Below are 19,805 nucleotides of genomic sequence, written 5' to 3' on the forward strand. Positions count from 1 at the left end.
AATGGAACTGGTCCTTTACAGAGAGTAAATGGGATAATGAAGAAGGAGGATTACCTTCAAATTCTTCAAGATAACCTAACATCATCAGCCCAAAGATTGGGTCTTGGGCGCAGTTGGGTGTTCCAACAGGACAATGACCCCAAACACACATCAAAAGTGGTAATGGAATGGTTAAATCAGGCTAGAATTAAGGTTTTTGAATGGCCTTCTCAAAGTCCTGACTTAAACCCCATTGAGAACTTGTGGACAATGCTGAAGAAACAAGTCCATGTCAGAAAGCCATCAAATTTAACTGAACTGCACCAATTCTGTCAAGAGGAGTGGTCAAAGATTCAACCAGAAGCTTGCCAGAAGCTTGTGGATGGCTACCAAAAGCGCCTAATTGAAGTGAAAATGGCCAAGGGACAATTTACCAAATATTAGCGCTGCTGTATGCATATTTTTGACCCAGCAGATTTGATCACTTTTTTCTGTTCACCCTTAATAAAGTCATAAAAGAACCAAACTTCGTGAATGTTTTTTGTGACAAAGAAGTATCTGTTCCAATCACTCTATCAGAGAAAAATCAGAGCTGTAGAAATAACTGGAAACTCAAGAGCATTTCAAGGTCCTGGAGTGGCCTAGCCAGTCTCCAGGTCTCAATCTCATAGAAAATCTGCGGAGGGAGTTAAAAGTCCGTGTTGCCCAATGACAGCACCAAAACATCACTGCTCTAGAGGAGATCTGCATGGAGAAATGGGCCAAAATACTAGCAACAGTGTGTGAAAAGCTTGTGAAGAGTTACAGAAAACGTTTGGCCTCTGTTATTGCCAACAAAGGGTACATAACAAAATATTGAGATTAACTTTTGGTATTGACCAAATACTTATTTTCCACCATGATTTGCAAATAAATTCTTTAAAAATCAAACAATGTGATTTTCTGTTTTTTTTCCCACATGCTGTCTTTTAAGGTTGAGGTTTACCCATGTTGACAATTACAGGCCTCTCTAATATTTTGAAGTGGGAGAACTTGGACAATTAGTGGTTGGCTAAATACTTATTTGCCTCACTGTACAGACAACACTACATACAGTCGTGGTGTCACTTCACCCACAAGTCTTTGCGTCTGCTTTGTTTTCTGATACGTGCACTTAAACTGAGAGTGGCTGATTCACTCTGCTAGTACATTTAACTCTGCCAGGGGTGTCTTTGTTCAACTCACTAAATTGACATTGCGCCAAGAGCGATCTTAACACTGCTAGTGTTAAAACAACACCCAAACACGGATCAACTCAAAAATAATTTACACCAAAAAAATCAACTCTTGAGATTTTGCTGAGTAAGGCAACCTCAGAGGGACGAAAGTCATACAATTTGTGCAATCATGTTACGTATATACTGTATTAAGCAAGGCTTATTCATAAGTGTTTTAATTGACTGTCTTACATGTTAAATACAACAATTGATTCATTAATTTGTGAAAACACAAAGCTAATGTGTATATACAGTGAAAAACACCTATTTGAAAGTTAAAACGGTGCGTGTACATTTTTTGGAGTGTGCCGAGAGCTGATCCGTTCTTATTGTCTACAGAAACTGAACCCTCTAAAACAAATGATTCTCTCCTTTTTATTATTATTATTATTTTTTATTTATTTACATTTTTTTAAATAAAAAAGGGATTTAAAAATATATATGTGTATTTGTTTTTGAATGTTTAAAAAAAATCAAAATGTATTTCTTAATTTCTTCCATTAAAAAACAAACAAAAAAAAATAGGACGTCAAAATAAATACCGTACTGTCAATATTTATTTATTTAAAAATACATATATTTTTTTTATTTTCAAAATTCACTCATTTTAAATCTAATAAAAAGAAAAAATATCTAATTTATGGAGCCCTTGATCTTTCATAGAGCACAACCAAAATCTTATTGAAATTTTATTTTAGAGACAAACATGCATATGATTTACTTAGGGGGGCAACACATAATGATGCGCCAGCGAGTTTCGACACCTGTGCAGTAAAATATTATTTAAAAATTTGGCTGCCATTGGTGATGACAGCCATCCAATCCATTTGAACTGGGAAGCCATTCCCCAGTTCAGATGGACTACAGTGATCCCTCGCTGCTTCGCGCCTCAAACTTCATGCCCTCAGCCCATCACAGATTGTTTTTCAATTGAAAAAAAATAAGTAAAATACAGATGAGCTGTCTTGAATGGATCACGTAGTCTCATCCTCGCTCCCTCCATTCCTCCTTTTCCCTGCTCTTTATTCGTCAAGCTGTGCACTGAATTAGCTTTTTAAAGTCAAAGATGTTGACAGATGTTTGTGTGTGATCTTGCCAGTCACGAACTTTAAACGTGCCGCATGTGTCAATCATCGTCTAACTTGTTAAACAGTTGCTGTGTCAATTCATTGTGTGTAAGTGAGCAGAGGAGTGGAGTGAGTGGACTCACTCAATGAAGCATTTAATGAGGCCAAGCATTTTTCTACTACAATACTTTATTCTTGTTTAAACATAATTCATTGGGACAGTAACATGTTTAAAACTTATCATATTTATTACATTTGAAGTTTTTTTTTAATTATACTTTGGGGAAAAAAGGAGAAAAAAAAACATGTCCTAAATGTATCTCTTTTCAATGCTAAATCTGAATAAATACATTGAACACAAAAATATATATATATGTATATGGATATATATATATATATATATGGATATATATATATATATATATATATATATATATATATATATATATATATATATATATATATATATATATATATATATATATATATATATATATATATATATATATCCATATATATCCATATATATCCATATATATATATATATTTTTTTTTGCGCTACTTCGCGGTTTTTCAATTATCCGGAGGGTTCTGGTTCCTATTAACTGCGAGCGTTTTTCGAAATAGTTCGTTTCAATGCCACTGAAACATGATAGTAATGATTTTGAATTATTAAAAAGAGTTGAAAAGTAGCTACAGTTGACTTCTGTACCAAAATAATTCAGCTCCTTAATTTCTTCATGTCACTTTCATTCGGTGGCTGTCAACTGCTGTCTAAAATGTACTTTTTCCATAAATTGGATGATATTTCATGACGCAAGTGCAGTCAACGGAAACCTTCGTTGAAAGCTTGTCAGCCTTAGCAAAAGCAACTAAGGTGACGTTGTTTCCCGCATGCCAGAACTTGTGAACTAGTGGTCGCCAACAGTATGTCATCTGTGTCTGTAGGCACTCTTTCTCTGACTTGAGAAGCCAGTTTGATAAGTGTGAGGAAAAACATCAGGCGCCATTGGGAATGACTGCCATTATCTCTGACGCTTGAGGCTACTCCATTTTTTACATTTTAAAATACCATGAAAATGACTTTTTTTTTTCTCTCCCAGTCAGTCGGCTCCTTTGACCTAAATTGTCACTACATGTACTTGACAGCTTTTATGTTCAGGCTTGTTTTTTCTAACACAAGCAAAGCAGCTGAAAGTAAGTTTATTTTGCATCAAAAACAGATTATCTCTATGGTGCCTGAATTTACATTTAATGCCTTCAGTGCCATTGACGATGCTAGATGTCCAGTCATGTGGCATCTATTCATCCTTCTGCTGTGAATTTGTTATGAATTTGTCACTAGTAGACATACATTCCATTTAAAGTGGGGAGTTGGCAGCGAATGAACCTTCGCCAACCACTTCAAATAAATTGGACATCGAAGGCAGTCAGTTAACGAAAATACATGAGGTATCGGAGGGATAAATAAATATATAAAAACTGTATTAATAAAAACATACTAAATATGGAAAATTAAATTGAAAAATACAGCTACAAATGAGAAAATCCTAATACAAAAAAAAAAAAAGGTAATTATATATATATATATATATATATATATATATATATATATATATATATATATATATATATATATATATATATATATATATATATATATATATAATACCGGTAATTTTAAAATAAATTAATAAAAATAAGGAAAGGAGGAATTAATAAATACATTGTTACTTTCAGTTAATTATATTTTATTTTTTAAGTAATTTTCTACATATTCTTCTACTTTTTAAAATTTTTTATCTGTTATGTTGATTTGAAGTCAATGTTTTATATTTTTATACTTTGATTTGCTTTTGTTTTTTTTTTCATTATCATTTTCATGTACTTTTCTAGTGTCTTGATGTTATTTAATATATATACGTTGAATGTTAATTCAGGCATAAAGGGGTTAAAATGGCAGCTAAACAACCACATCAACCGCCGTTTGGAACAAAGCAACGCAGTGACATTCAGTGTTGGTAAATGCATCGAGGCGATGATCATCGACTTTTTGCTTCTCAGACGAATGTGTCATTTACACTTAGAGCTTCAGTGAAGCCATCCGATGAAGTGCTACTTCACAAGGCCATTTGGCATTGATGCAGCCTGCATATTACAACCTTGCAGATGCATCGTGGGCAATTTCGCGTTCGCAATGTCAACAAACTCAGTTATGTTTTTTTTTTTTTTCTTTCTTTCTTTTTTTTTTTTTTTTTTTGTGACAAACATACCGTAATTGGCAAGTAAACGGAGCCTGAGCTGAGCTAATGTGTCTCAACCATTAGTGACCTCGAGCCACATAAGGAATGACAGGCAGGACAGAATCTTTCTTCAATTAGTGTGAGATGTACAGTATCCAATTTTGCTTGAAAGGCAACATCCATGTGTCCATTAGGGTGGTGGGTAAAATGGAGCGAACCGAATGTGAATGTTTGTCGAATGGAAGTGGAGAAAACAAGATACAAGAAAGGGGAGAGTATCTAAACCCCAACACAGGATGTGATCATTCATTGCCAGCCTTTGAAGAGTGGATCTCTATTGCTGTCAATGGCAGAGAAAGGGTTCAAAGTTCATTCAAAGTTTCTGCACTTTGCAGTCTAGAATAGTTTAACTATTTACACAGTAATTGGTCTTTTGGTCTTGGAACCTTTTTTTTTTTTTTTTTTTTTTTTTTTTTACATCTTTATTTAACTCACTATTGTCATTAACTTGTTAAGAAGAAAACTATATCAGCCATCGTCATGGTTCAATTCCTATATAGCATTTTCATTCATGTTCTGAACCACTTTTCCTCAAAAGGGTGACGAGGGTGCTGGAGCATATCCCAGCTAAGTGGCTGGTAGCTGGAATACCCCGAACTGGTTGCCAGCCAATCGCAGGGCACATAAGCCCCTTTCACACACATATCCTGGTAAATTCCAGTGTAATGTGACGCGGGATTTACTTGCATCATTGCTTTCAGGCATGGAGCGATATCCCGGGAATGACGCGGGTTGGACACTTTCACAGACCTGTCCCATGTTGCCCATTGGCGCTCTCTCTGTGGGGAGGGCTGCTGGCGTGATTTTATAACCCGGACATTACGTCGTTTTTGGTCGGCATCGGCAGTCACATACTGTTGGTCAGATCGTGTTTTGTTACAGAGCCGGTTGTGGGAGCATTCCCGACTTCGTAACTGCAGCCAATTCAAGATCATCAAGACTGTATTGAAACCCAGGTGATCCAAGATAAGGGTGCCGAGATATTAACTTGCTGGGTGCCATTCGACACCTTGTACTCTCGAATTTCATGCATTTGCGAGCATGTTTGTTTGCTGCCCTTGTTTTGAAATCCCCTACCTTGTGCTGGTATTTGAGTGTATTTGTTTTGTTGTCGTATCGGCTCTCTGCCTACCGCTTAAGTTAATATCATTGATCTCCGTCGACCTACCACCACGGACCCACCCATTGTGTTATTCCGCTTTTTCCGCGATCGCGTGTATTTTTGTTTGTATTTAATAAACCCTTGAACGCTTCCCTCCGTTGTTTTCTGCTTTGAGGTATAACCTTGTTTCCGTAGTTGCAGACCTTAACATCGGCAACAAAATAAACCACACATTTCCAAAGATGGACGATGGACTCTCTTCCTCGGCTCTACGATCCAGTAGCAATTTAATTTCGTTATGTTTTCGGTTTCATTTACCTATTTCCAGCTTGCTATGTTGATAATTGCGATGTTTGTTAACCGTTTTTCATCTTACTGCGAAGAAAGAGGAAGTGGCGATCGACCGGCCATGATATTTACGTCATCAGCCATCGTGCTGTGACCCAGGAATTTAACGCTTGCTTTCAGATGAGTCTCGTCCTGGGACTTTTCAGGGAATTATACTAAGACGCAACCCGTGAAATGTCCGCGTAATCTCTGTGTCAGTGGACCCGGGAAATTGCTTTCACACACAGGGGCTAAACGGTGTTCAGGTGTATGTTAAGGGGGCTGTATAGACAAAAAAACTATTCATTCACACATTCACACCTACAGACAAATTGCATTGTTAAATCAGCCTGTCATGCATGTTTTTGGGATGTGGGAGGAAGCCGGAGTACCTGGAGAAAACCCACGCAGGCACGTGGCGAACATGCAAACTCCTCACAGGAAGGCAAAAGCTGAGAAAGAACCCCGATCTCAGAACTTTGAGGCGAACATGCCACACTTTCGTTATCAAAATAATAAATTTAACCATCATGCTGTAATTTTTTGAAATTCTGATTATTGGTAAAAATGTACGGACCTTTTGGACCAGATATGTCCAAAGTCCGGCCCGGGGGCCAAATGCAGCCCTTGGTCAAAGCCTCTGTCATAAAATCAATAACGTCTGGCCCGCACACAGACTTAATAAATTGGTCAGCAGTACTGCTACCAGCATATGAAGTAGCTTACACACTAACTGCTGCTCCTCATTTACCCACTAAAGGGCAGCAGCACTCTAAGCAACGTTATCTCTGTGACTCTTTACTCCCAATATTCTAAAATGGCGACAATCAACAACAACAACAAAAAAAAGTTGACTGCGACGGCCAACACTTCAAAAATAGGTGGAAATTGGACTATTTCTTCACTAAAATACGCAACGACTGTATCCGCCTCATTTGCAAAGAGACCGTCGCTTTTTTTTAAAGAATTCAATGTAAGTTGTGTTCAGGGTAAAACGGACAAATTAAAAATAGTTCGGGGGCTTAATGCGCCATGAATCTGCTATGGCAGCATCTAGACATATTGTTCTGTCAAACACAACAATTGCTTTGGCTTAAAATACAGCATTTGCTTTTTAAGAGGAGTGCAACAGCAGAAACTGTTTTTTCACACAGCTGTGAATGGCCACAGCTGGATTTTTGGGAGATTTTATGGGTGAAACATGGTAATATAACAAGACTCGCAATGTAGAAATCGCAGACATCAAGGAGTGGTCGAGATTTTCTTTTTCATATATTTACCCTTTTAATTTTTTTTTTTTTTTTTAATTTTCTGTTCTGATCCATTATTTATCACCTAACATATCAGAGAAAATGCGACATTAACAAAAAAATACAAATAAGCGATAGTTATGAGGTAGATGTCGGTGACTTTTTCACAGACTGTAATGATTTCGCAGCATTCTTTACACACAAAGTACTAAAGATTAGACAGACTGTGTGCAACTCCAGATTAACAACTGTTACACCAAATGCCTCCCAAAATGTCCCCCACGTCAATCTTAGACAGTTTATCCTCTTGGACTATGCCACTTTAACAGAAATTGTGTCAAAATTAAAGCCCACAAAATGCTGCCTTGACATCCTTCCTTCAAATTTTTTCAAAACTGTTTTTCATTGCATAGCCCCAGACATACTTCAGATTATAAATACTTCTCTCCAAACAGGAGAGTTTCCTCAGACTTTAAAAACTGCAGTAATAAAACCTCTCCTAAAAAAACCTAATCTGGATGCCTCAACCATTCGTAATTACAGGCCAATATCAAATCTAACATTCCTGGGGAAAATTATCGAAAGGGTTGTGTTCGAACAGATCCAGACATTTATGATGCAAAACAATCTTTTTGACTCATTTCAGTCTGGATTTCGGCCACAACACAGCACCGAGACCGTGCTTATCAAAGTCCTAAATGATATTCGTCGGAATACCAATGCAGGCAAATCATCTGTTCCGTTACTATTGGATCTCAGCGCCGCATTCGACACGGTTGATCACAACATACTACTCAGCAGATTGGAACAGTGGGTAGGGCTTACTGACACTATTCATCAGTGGTTCACATCCTATTTACATGATAGGGATTTCTTTGTGTCAATCGGAAACTATCAGTCAGAACGAACCAAATTCACGTGTGGAGTCCCTCAAGGGTCAATTCTTGGACCACTCTTATTTAACATCTATATGCTTCCGTTAACTCAGATAATGGAACAGTATGACATCTCCTATCACGCCTATGCAGATGACACACAACTGTACATATCTGTGTCCCCACATGATTATAGTCCCTTAGTCTCCCTGAGTAAATGCATTCATCAAATCAATGAATGGATGTGCCAGAATTTTCTCCAGTTAAATGTGGAGAAGACAGAGGTGATCATTTTTGGGCCAAAAAAGGAAAGGTCAAAGATAAGCAGGCAACTTAGCACAATGTCACTTACAGCTACAAATCAAGTCAGAAACCTTTGCGTAATTATTGACTCAGACCTAAAATTTGATAGCCATCTAAAGTCTGTCACTAAATCCGCTTATTACCACCTAAAAAATATAACCAGAATTAAGGGGCTTCTGACTCAACAACACATGGAAAAACTTACATTCATTTTCAGCAGATTGGACTATTGCAACGGTATATTTACAGGTCTGGATAAAAAAATCAGTCAAGAAGCTGCAGCTAGTACAGAATGCTGCAGCCAGAGTCCTCACAAATACAAGGAAGCTGGACCACATTACACCAGTTTTGAAATCGCTACACTGGCTTCCAGTAAGTCAAAGGAAAGACTATAAAATACTACTGCTCGTCTACAAAACACTTAATGGCCTTGGACCAAAATACATGCTTGACTTGTTAGATTCCTATGAGACATCTAGACCCCTAAGGTTGTCTGGAACCGGTCTTCTGCATGTTCCAAGAACAAGAACCAAGCAGGGTGAGGCAGCATTTAGTTATTATGCTCCTCACCTCTGGAACAAGTTACCTGAACGTCTGAAGTATGCTCAAACTGTTAGCTCTTTTAAATCAGGGCTAAAAACGCTTTTGTTTAGCACTGCATATCCATAACTGTCTATATATTTCAATCTACTTGCTTTCTATTCCTCTTGTGCTTATCTCCATTGCTGATATCAATTATTATTAGTAGTAGTAGTTTTTGTTTTATTTTTATTTTTGTTTTATTTTTATTTATTTTTATTCTATTTGTGATTAAATGCGATCTTTCGTCTTGGTTTTTACGTTGTATTGATTTAAATGTGATTTTTATGATCTTCATGTGAGGTAAAGCACTTTGAATTGCCTTGTGTTGAATTGTGCTATATAAATAAATTTGCCTTGCCTTGCCTTGCCTAGATATTGGTGACTTTTTCACAGACACCATTTTTTTTCATTGTGAAGTAATTTTTTAAAAAGTTTAAAATATGCAGGTGAATAATTTTCTCGCCGTTCTTTTTTTTTTTTTTTTTTTTTTTTTTAATGAAATATCAGCCATCAAATAATGATTCCAATCTAAAAATGACAGACATTTTGAATAATAAATATAATTAATTACATTCGTTTAATGGCTGGGTTGAAACCAAAGAGGTTGCACGACTTATGTAAACGGGGATTTCCAGGGTAAAACAGACAAATTAAAAATAGTTCGGGAGCTTAATGCGCGATGAATCTGCTATGGCAGCATATAGACATATTGTTCTATCAAACACAACAGTGTTTTTGGCTTAAAATACAGCAGTTTATTTTAAAGAGGCGTGCAAGAGCAGAAACTGCTTTGTCAGTCTTGTCTTTTTTTTCTGCCATACATATATATATATATATATATATATATATATATACAGTGGTACCTCTACATACGATCACTTCGACACACGATCTTTTCGACATCCGACGTAAAATTTGAGCCGCCATTTGTTTCTACATCCGACGAGTTGCTCGAAATACGACGACATGACAGCACTGCAAACGAACGCACGGTGGATTTTCTTGTGTGAGAAATCAACACAGTTTTCAAAAAAAGTTGATGCAGTTGGAGAAACAAAGAAAAAAGTGATGCTTACCTTTGAAATGAAGATGCAAGTTATAGAAAAATATGAGCTTGGGGTGCGCGTCCCTGAACTGGCTCAACAATACAGCTCCATGGTCCTCTTCCGACCACCGTTCGCCACTATTTATAAGTTAAGGTGACATTTATTATTGTGGTAACATTGCCAAGGAAATCGCCAGCTTCGTCACGTTTTTATCATTTATTTAAGAACTTATCCAACACAAAACGCCCATTGTCTTAAGCAGTTGACCGCTCTCAAGAAAACGAAAGTATTATCTCTACCGCACCGACCTATCTCACTGAGACGTCACCTTCGCGGTGCGTTCAGGGACAGTAAAAAGTGTCCGCCATATTAGAATCCGATTCGTTACATTATTTACAGGAATAATTATTAATTATTCTTCTTATTATTATATTATTCTGAATTATTTATTTATAACTTATTTGTTTTTCTATGTTTAATTGCCATTTGTAACAGTGCCAGCAGTATTTATTAAGAATTTAGTGTATGTTTTTAGGCTTTGGAACGAATTAATGGAATTATAATGTATTCCTATGGGAAAATCCTGCTCGACATACGACCATTTCGACTTACAAACAAGGTCCTGGAACGAATTAAATTCGTATGTAGAGGTACCACTGTATATATATATATATATATATATATATATATATATATATATATATATATACGTTTTTCATCAAAACTTGAAAATTCTACAATTTTAACTTCTTCTGCTTCTGCTTCTTTTCATTTATTTTAACTTTATATGGACTCTATCGCATATGCTTGTGCAGGGCAGTATATTGACCTTCTTTAGAAATCAGTCGCTGAAGACGGGGCTGTTTTGCTTTAAAGTACTGCCAAGTATCCATTAGCAAAATATCATACTCCTAAATGTGATTGTGTGGTCTTTATTGTCAAAAGGCAGCAAATCAACAGTCACAGCGTAATGTAAGAATTTATGCTTACTTGGGTAATAAAATGTTTTTTTTGTTGTTGCTTTTTTAAATCCGTCTAAAGAGAAAAACCATCTCAGGAGAGAAGTAGTCGTAGTGTGCTTCATTACCATTTCAAGTTTGAGATTTTTTTTTTCACTTTGATCCACTTCTTCCACTCATAACTGCCATTTAAAAGCCAGTGTTGCATTAGCATACACACCCCTTGGGGTTAAGTGCGCATTTACATGGCTCAATTATCATCGTTTTTAGCTTTTCCTGATCGTTCAACCGCAACTGAAATGAGGGACCGCGTCTCTTTGGTTTTGGATATCATTAGAACCTTAGCATCCTTAGCACTATACTGGATTTCAATCTGCTGCTTTTAAAAGGGTCGTAATTAATGTCAATGAAAACAAAAGTTAGCATCTTGATTCAATGAGGCTCTGGCTCACATTCACATGGTGACGTTAATGAGGCGTTGACCTTCCCGGAGTGCCTGGAGCCTCTACCAATCGCTACTTGGCGTTTTCATTAAATCAATGACTCATCAGCGTGTTTTCGTCGCGCGCCGCCAAATGGAATCTGCTTGACATGACAGGGTCAATCAACATAAAGATTTAATTTACCCTGAAAGGCGATTATGCCTAATAATTTGGTGCTGGTGCGGTGAAAAGGTGGGAACTAACAAGATATTTTGTAATAATGACAGATGCTTGCTTAAATCATGCCATACACTGCCAGTCCTCTCAATTCAAATGGATTGGACGTCCATCGCCATCATTGGCAATCAAAATGCAGAAAAGGAACAATAAAGGAGCCTTTTTTTTTTTTTTTTTTTTTTTTTTTTTTACAAACATACAGTCAAGAGTGCGGCACAGTAACTCAAGTACTAATTAACCAGTTAGTGCAACAAAATAGTTGTATGTTATTTTCATATATGAATCGTTATAATACTATATTACATTTCAGAATTAGCTTTGTTTTAGCTTTCATTTATGCTCAAACCCATCACTTTCAACACACTTAACAAATGAAGTTGTTGTAAAAAATAAATACAGAAGATAGGGGTGTAACAGAACATCAATATGGATTGCTATATTAATTGGCTATTTGGGTTGTCAGTCTTTTTTGTCATTTTTTTTCGCAGATCCGTAACCAATCAATGACCAAATTAATCAACTACTAGTTTCATAGTTTAAAGACATTTGAGACCTAAAAACTGTCCAAAAATCCTCTTTTTTTTATCCTCTTAATTGAGACTTTTCTTATATTATATATTATTATTTTTGTTTTTTTCTTGTTATGTATTTGCATTTTTAAATGTAAAATACATACTAAAAAAAGAAGCAAAACAGTAAAAATCTTTTAAAAATTGTAATTTTTAAGGTATTTATATTCTATTGTTATTATACTTTATCTATTATATGTAATGTGTTTATATTGTTTTTAATTTATTTACTTTTTTAATTTTCTTCTTTTAAAAGAGGAAAAACAGGATTCGCTTCAGTATTTTTGTTTCTTATGGAAAAACGTGTCAGTAAATATCATTGAATAGGATATTAAATATAATCGTAATGAATATACTGTATTCTCTTTTTATCAAAATAAATAAATAAATAAATAAAGACATTATCCCTTAATCTGGGAGTCCAGATCTCAGATGACCTCTCATTGACAGCAAACAAAACAGCTATCAAAAAGAAAGCTCAGCAGCGTCTGCACTTCCTGCGAGTCCTCAGGAAGAACAAGCTGGATAGAAAGCTGCTGCTGGCCTTCTACCACTCATCCATTGAGAGCCTGCTGACATACATTTTTTCCACCTGGTACGGGAGCTGCACTGCTGCGGACAAGGAGAGACTTCAGTGGACAGTCAAGACGGCGCAGAGGATCATTTGCTGTCCTTTCCCCTCCCTTGATGGACATCTACTCCTCTTGATGCCTCAGCAGAGCTCTAAACATCCTCAAGGACAGCTGTTTGAACTGCTCCCCTCTGGGAGATGCTATAGGTGTTTAAAAGCAAGAACAAACAGACTGAGGAACAGTTTCTTTGCTAAAGCCATCTCCACCCTGAACAGCCACTATATCACCCAATGTCCAATATTCATTTACATGCAATATACAATGTGCAATACTTACTAAGTGCAATATTCAATGCCTCAATGTCAATATCTGCTACTTAACTTATATTCACACATATTATATGTGCAATACTTATTTACATGCAATATTAATGTGCAATATTCAATGCCTTCACAGTCAACTGCTGCTACTTCACTTCAATTGTTTGCACTGCCTGAACATAGGACTTTCTCATACATATTTTTTAATTATCTAGATTTTATACTTTCTTCTTTCTTCTACTTAAATCACTTTCAAGATTTTTACTTGTCCTGCACTGTAAAGGGAGATGCTCCACAATTTAGTTGTATAACTGTATAATGACAATAAAGGGTTATTCTATTCTATTCTATTCTATTCTATTCTATTCTATTCTATTCTATTCTATTCTATTCTATTCTATTCATGTATAAAGGTTAAAAAAAAACAACAACAAAAAAACGGTAATTTCTTATAATCCTCAACCTTTCATCGAGGACTACAGTAATCTTACTAACATGTTATATTAGCGACCAAGTCGAGGGACATGAATTACTTTCGCCAGCCACGCAAAATCACTCTGCGCCCTGTGGCGGGAATTTGACATATATGCTTTTCTTGAAATGTAACTGATTGTGTTAAAAGTTTATAAAATCGTATTTAAATTGAAAAAGTCATTTGAATTGAATCAAATCATGGCACACTTTGCAATACCGGCAATATCGGCAAATACAGTGGTACCTCCACATACAAAGTTAGTTCGTTCCAGGACCTTGTTTGTAAGTCGAACTGTTCGTATGTCGAGCAGGATTTTCCAATAAGAATATATTTTAATTCCAATAATTCGTTCCACAGCCCGAAAACCTACACTAAATTCTTAATAAATACTGCTGGTACTATTAAAATGGCATAGCAAAACAAAAAATATTAACAGAAATCGTAATAATAATAATAATATAATAATAATAATAATAAATGCTTTGATAATGTAACATATCGGGTTCTAATGTGGCGGACGTGTTTTGCGTGATGTACCTGAACGCACCGCGTGGGTGGCATGACAGAGAGAAAGGTGCAGTAGAGATTTTACTTTCTTCTTTTAATGTTTGGTTGTTGGTGTCAACTGTGGCGGACAGTATGTGTGTTGTGTTGCACAACTTCTGAAATAAATGATTAAAAAGCTGACGAAGATGATAATTTCTTTGGCATTGTTACCACAATAATAATTGTCACCTTAACTCATAAAGACAGGCGAGTGGAGGTTGGAGGAGGACCGTCAAGATTTTACACATTCTACGGCCGTATTGTTGAGCCAGTTCATGGATGCGCACACCTCGCTCGTATTTTACTATCATTTCATTTTTCTTCATTTCAATGGTAAGGGTCACTTTTTTTTCTTTTTTCACCACCTGCACTAACCTTCTTGGAACCCGTGTTAATTTCTCTTACATGAAAATCCGCCGTGAGTCCGTCCTGCTGTAAAACAAAGAAACGGCGACACTGTCATAAAATGTCGTATTTCGAGCATGTCGTCGGCTTTAGAAACAAATGGCGAGTGAAATTTTAAGTTGGCTGTCGAAAAAAATCGTATGTCGAGGTACCATTGTATCATGTCTTTGCCCAAAGAATCGATATGATATCAACATAAAATTGGTGATTTACACCCATAATACAAAACTATTTCACCCCTTTTATGACAGACGCCATGCTTCTGGTGGTTTTACGGCTTGAAGGACCCTTCAACATCGAATCTGTCATGGATCCCATTGATGTCAAGATTTCAGACGCCATTATGAACATGCAAGACAACAGCGCTCAAGTCTCCTATAAGGTATTGTATGTGCTGTTGCCTACACTGCAATTTTTTCAGCAGTAAATCACACACCGCTACGTTGCTGGAGTCTTAGGTGTATAATTTAACATCCTCATTAAGTCTGAGTTTAGGTATCAAGTGTATGAATTATATGCTAGAGTCTGGTTGGATAATGTTAGGGTCTACATGCATGAAAATGATTGATTTAGAAACAGGGTTCAGAGAAGTGAAATAAAAAATTGAAAGTTAAAGAAGTTAAAATAGTTAAAGTTAAAAAATATGCATGAAATTATTTCAAATTTATGGCAAGCAGATGATGGCTTCTATATATATAAAAAAAATTAACACATCCCCCCACTCTCAGTTAAAGAACATGCTATAAAGGGAAACTGTTTAAAAGTTGTTGATTAAAGAATTTTGCTCACATTGGTGGTATTTTTTTAGTCCCACAAACAAACAATATGAAGTGAAACAGATGGATGCCCACAAAAAGCTACTTGAAAAGTTCCATGTACATTTGACAAAGTTGTCAAAATGATCAGCGTTAACCCAAAACTGAAAAAAAAAAAAAATGCTTGAAAACACTTGAATGTGGAAGCTTGTCAAGCTATGTGTACACAAAGCTCATTATCTTGAACGCACACTTGCAACAACCGCACCGTGTTCCATCATTTGGGAAGTTTTGTGTCCTTCATTTTGAGATGATTACAATGAGTTTCAAAAACTTCCATTTTGAGACAAATGTTATAAACTTAGAAAATTGGTCAAAATGGTGCCATTTTTGGAAACAGGACACATTTTAGTGCACATTAAAATGGGAACTTTTTGCTTGAGGAAAAAAATAAGTTCACATATAGATGATAGCGTTGTCAAAGTAATCCACATCCGCACAGCTACAAAAGTCCCAATACACAAAGTTATCACTGCAGTTCACAGCAATGAGTAATTCAGAGAAGAAGCGTGTCAGAGCTCATTATCTTGAATGACATGCAGAGACCTGTAGCACGGTCACTTGCAAAATATACAAGGTTATCCTCAAATATTGTCAAAGCAGAAGAGGAATGCTGTAGAAAAGTCTGTTTTATTTTTCCCCCAAAAAAATTCCTCAAATGATTATTGGGTTTAGATAAGGGGATGTTATTGTTTTTGGACAATTTTGAGCCTGTAAAGTCCTTTAAAATTCTATTATTAACTAATTGGCTGCCATTCGCGGGGATTGACATCCAATCGATTGGAACTTGGAGACACTATCGTCATCAAAGGGAAGACAGACCAATTTTAATTTGTGTCAAGTTCAAATATGAATCCTTAGGTAGACATTTATAATATTACCCAAAATAAGGAGAGAAGGCACTCAATTTAGTTGAAAAGCTTGCAAGGCTTCTGTATTTTTTCCAACTAGTCCCTCCTTCACCTCGCTTTTTATTTGGGTTTGCCCTCGCAACAGACAGGTGTCTTGCCCTAAAAAGGGAAAAAGGGGAAGCAAGCTGGGGACACTCCTTGTCTTTGTTTGGCTATGTGTGTGTATGTAGGTGGAATTATATACTGTACATGTGTGTCAGCACATTTCAGCAAAGCAAAGCGGTCTCTTCTGCCCTTGACCAGGCAAGAGGCTTCTTCAAGACAAAACATTTTTTCTTTGTGAACAATAATAAGCAAAAGCATTTCTTTATTGCACATCAAATACATTTCATGAAGCAATAGCATTTGGCAAGTAATAAATTGCAACAATATGATTTGTTAAATGTCCCAGATAGATTAGATCTCAATGTCTCTTGTTTCTCCTTGAAGGTGACCTGTGTAACCTGGGCCGGGTTAAACCGGTTAAAATGACAAGGCAGATTTAAACATGTCTATAGTTATCAATCACTAAAATGTCTGTTTACTAGAGGTGTGCGAAATTTCCGATTCTTAGATTATTCGCGATTCGGCCGTGGAAGATTCGAGAACGATTCACAAACATCCAAATACCGATTATTGAAATATGTCAAGTAAAGCGGAAGTAAAACACACTCAGCGCGCCACGCGGTCTTCGGGACACAATGAGGAACAGAGCGAGAGTAGCTAAACATCATGCTTGTCATTATCCGGACCCTCGGGTAATGCCAATGCTCAACTCATGGCTCTAGCTCAATTCATGCCGCGAGATAAAAAAACAACAACATACCTGACTGCTTCAGACAGCTGCTACAAAGTACGTCCACATAATGGTACAGTAGATATCATATTTTTATAGGCCTAGATGCGAAATAGACTCGGTGGAGTTAGCAGCACATGTACAGAAAGCTAGATGCGGGTGTTAGTAAACAGCTGCCATCTTAAAGCAGTAGACTTCCCTGCAAGGCTGTTGTAGCGAACCTTCCAAGCGAACCTAATGAACTTTTTATCTAAAATACTCCTAAATCGGTAAAATATTGACTGGAATCTATCTTTAAAATAGTTTTAAAACTTTCACATGTCGAAAGTAGACAAAAGGGAAATTTTGGAATAACGGGAGCATTTTTAACAACTTTAAACATTAAATTAATAGAATGTAGTTTAAAGCTGCTGATACAGAATGGGGATTTGAGTATATTATTTATTGGTTTTAACTGTTAATACTGAAACAGTCGTTTATTTAAGCCTGCGAGGCTTTAAAAAATTTTTTTTTTTTTAGGCTTTTTAGGCTTTTTTTTTTTTAACAGTTTTTGTAACTAATGTACAAAACATTAAAAGCAGCTAATAGCGGTTCATCAATAATCGATTTAATAATCTAATCGTAGCCTCTGAATCGTAATCGAATCGTTAGGTGCCCAAAGATTCCCACCTCTACTGTTTACTGCAATCAATCATGGAACACACTATTGCAGCAATCAATACTTTATTGTAAAAGCAAATATTCAATAACCATTTAATAATTATCAATTTGTTTTTATGCAAATCTTTTATGCAACCTAGTAATTTGTAGAATAATACCTATCTAGATTAATTTAGTCATAGCAAGAGATTTAACTTCTTTGCTCTTTATTAGTTCCTGTTGACAGCTTTGTCAAAACAATGTGTTCACTAAGAGCTGCATAATGTCTTATCTTAAAATTAGAAAAATAGAATAATGTGATGTGCCAGGTTGTTAAAACAATTACTTGTATTTTTGTTCACATTAGGATTCACCGTAAAAATAAATACATTAAAAAAAGCTTTGGTTGCTAGAACTGGACCGTTAAAAAAAAAAAAAAAACGAAAAACCATAAAAGAATAATGTCATATTAACAACAAAGTACTGTAAAAAGAACATTTTTTTTAACGGTTGTTTTACAGAAAACAACTGTAAAAAGTGGGCCTTCGGCCTTGGCAGGGTCGTCGGCGGGGCGGCGGAGTGTGGCCCATTCCGGGTGGGGGTCCTCTCCTGCCCCAGGCCTAGTGGCCCGTAGGGGTCCCGCTGTGTGCCAGGTGGTGATGGGGGTAGGTGGTGAGTGAGTTGTGGGTGCCATTCGTTTGTGCTACGCTTGCGCTCGTTGGTGTGACACGCGTCTGTTATTGAGAGAGTTGGTACGCTTTGTCAGCCACGGGAGTTATTAGGATACGGAAGGGTCACGAGTGACGTCCTCACTCAAAATTAATATCTCAATATCTATAAAACGATAGCACCACAAACGAAATTTTTTACAGCACAAACGATTACAAACCTAGCACAAACGAATGGCACCATTGCGGTTCCGTTCCGCGTAGATGGGGGGGAATTTTATGTCATCACTACAAATTAAGAGCCTAATATCTACAAAACTGTTGTAGCACAAAGGATTGACACCATCCTAGCAATTTTTTAATCAAAATGAGTGGGCTGGTCGACCTCAGATTAACCTATAAAAGAATTGTAAATATCTAACAAACGAAACGTCTTACAGCAGAAGCACAAACGTAGCACAACCGATCGACATAATTTTTAAATAAATTTGTGTCTGATGGGGGCAGGCAACTTCACTTTTTCTGCATGATTATCACACATTGAAGGTAGTTCAAGCACGACTAGGTGCAACGAGGCACATTCAGTTACTAAATGAGATTGCCGGTGCCAGGATTAGCGATCAGGTAGCATATAGTAGGGTGTCATCCTATCAACACTTACAGGGGATTTTCAGAATACTGGGTTCCCCGCCTCACATCCCGGAATTGTGTACGCCCCACCCTGCCTTATCACGTTTCTTTCCGGCTTACATTCCCTCCACTTTTCACTTAGTTAGCAGGCCCACAGCCTGCCCACACATGGTGTCCACGGGTAAATATAATTAGATTGCGATAGCACCGCTATGTTCACAGGTAGTATAGGTGTTTAAAGATGTTTTTGTTTGTTGGTTTGTTCTTCTCCTCATCTGTCTGCTTCCTTTCTCTCTGTCCCCCCAAAACCCTTTTCTGTCCGCTGTGTTCTCCTAATGAATAAAACAATAATGAACAACCACCACGGGAGTAAACTGTTCAGCCTATAAGGACACTCAGATTCTCATTCTCCATGTCTAAGCAGCTGAACGGGACAGGCAAAAGAAAAAGGAAAGGGGAATTTTTTTTTTTTTTCTTTTTTAATGAAAAAAATAATTTAAAAAAGAGAAAAGGAGCACAGTGACATCACCACCATTGAGACTGCTTGCATTTATATATCACGGAACAAAATAATTAGGATTTTTTTTTTGTTTGTTTTCCACTTGTTTTTTATTAAACCAATCACACTTACAGTGCATCCAGTGTATCGACAAACCACAAACCGCGGCAGGACACACTAACAATTCACGAAAAAAAACATGCATAGGTAAATAAAATAAAATAATCATAATAATAATAAATAAATAAAAATAACACTAGTCTACAGTATCGG

At 36.5% G+C, this 19,805-nt stretch overlaps 1 protein-coding gene across 1 annotated transcript in view; it reads left to right on the forward strand.

Moving 5' to 3' along the window:
- The window catches only part of LOC130926924 (glypican-6-like), a 199,086-nt gene that overhangs the window by 119,189 nt on the left and 60,092 nt on the right, over positions 1-19,805 (forward strand). The window contains exon 5 of the mRNA XM_057852250.1: positions 14,847-14,977. Within this exon, the coding sequence (XP_057708233.1) occupies positions 14,847-14,977 (131 nt within the window). The remainder of the gene's footprint in view (positions 1-14,846; positions 14,978-19,805) is intronic.

This window comes from Corythoichthys intestinalis, chromosome 12 (genome assembly GCF_030265065.1).
Source record: "Corythoichthys intestinalis isolate RoL2023-P3 chromosome 12, ASM3026506v1, whole genome shotgun sequence".
In the NCBI taxonomy this organism is placed as follows: domain Eukaryota; kingdom Metazoa; phylum Chordata; class Actinopteri; order Syngnathiformes; family Syngnathidae; genus Corythoichthys; species Corythoichthys intestinalis.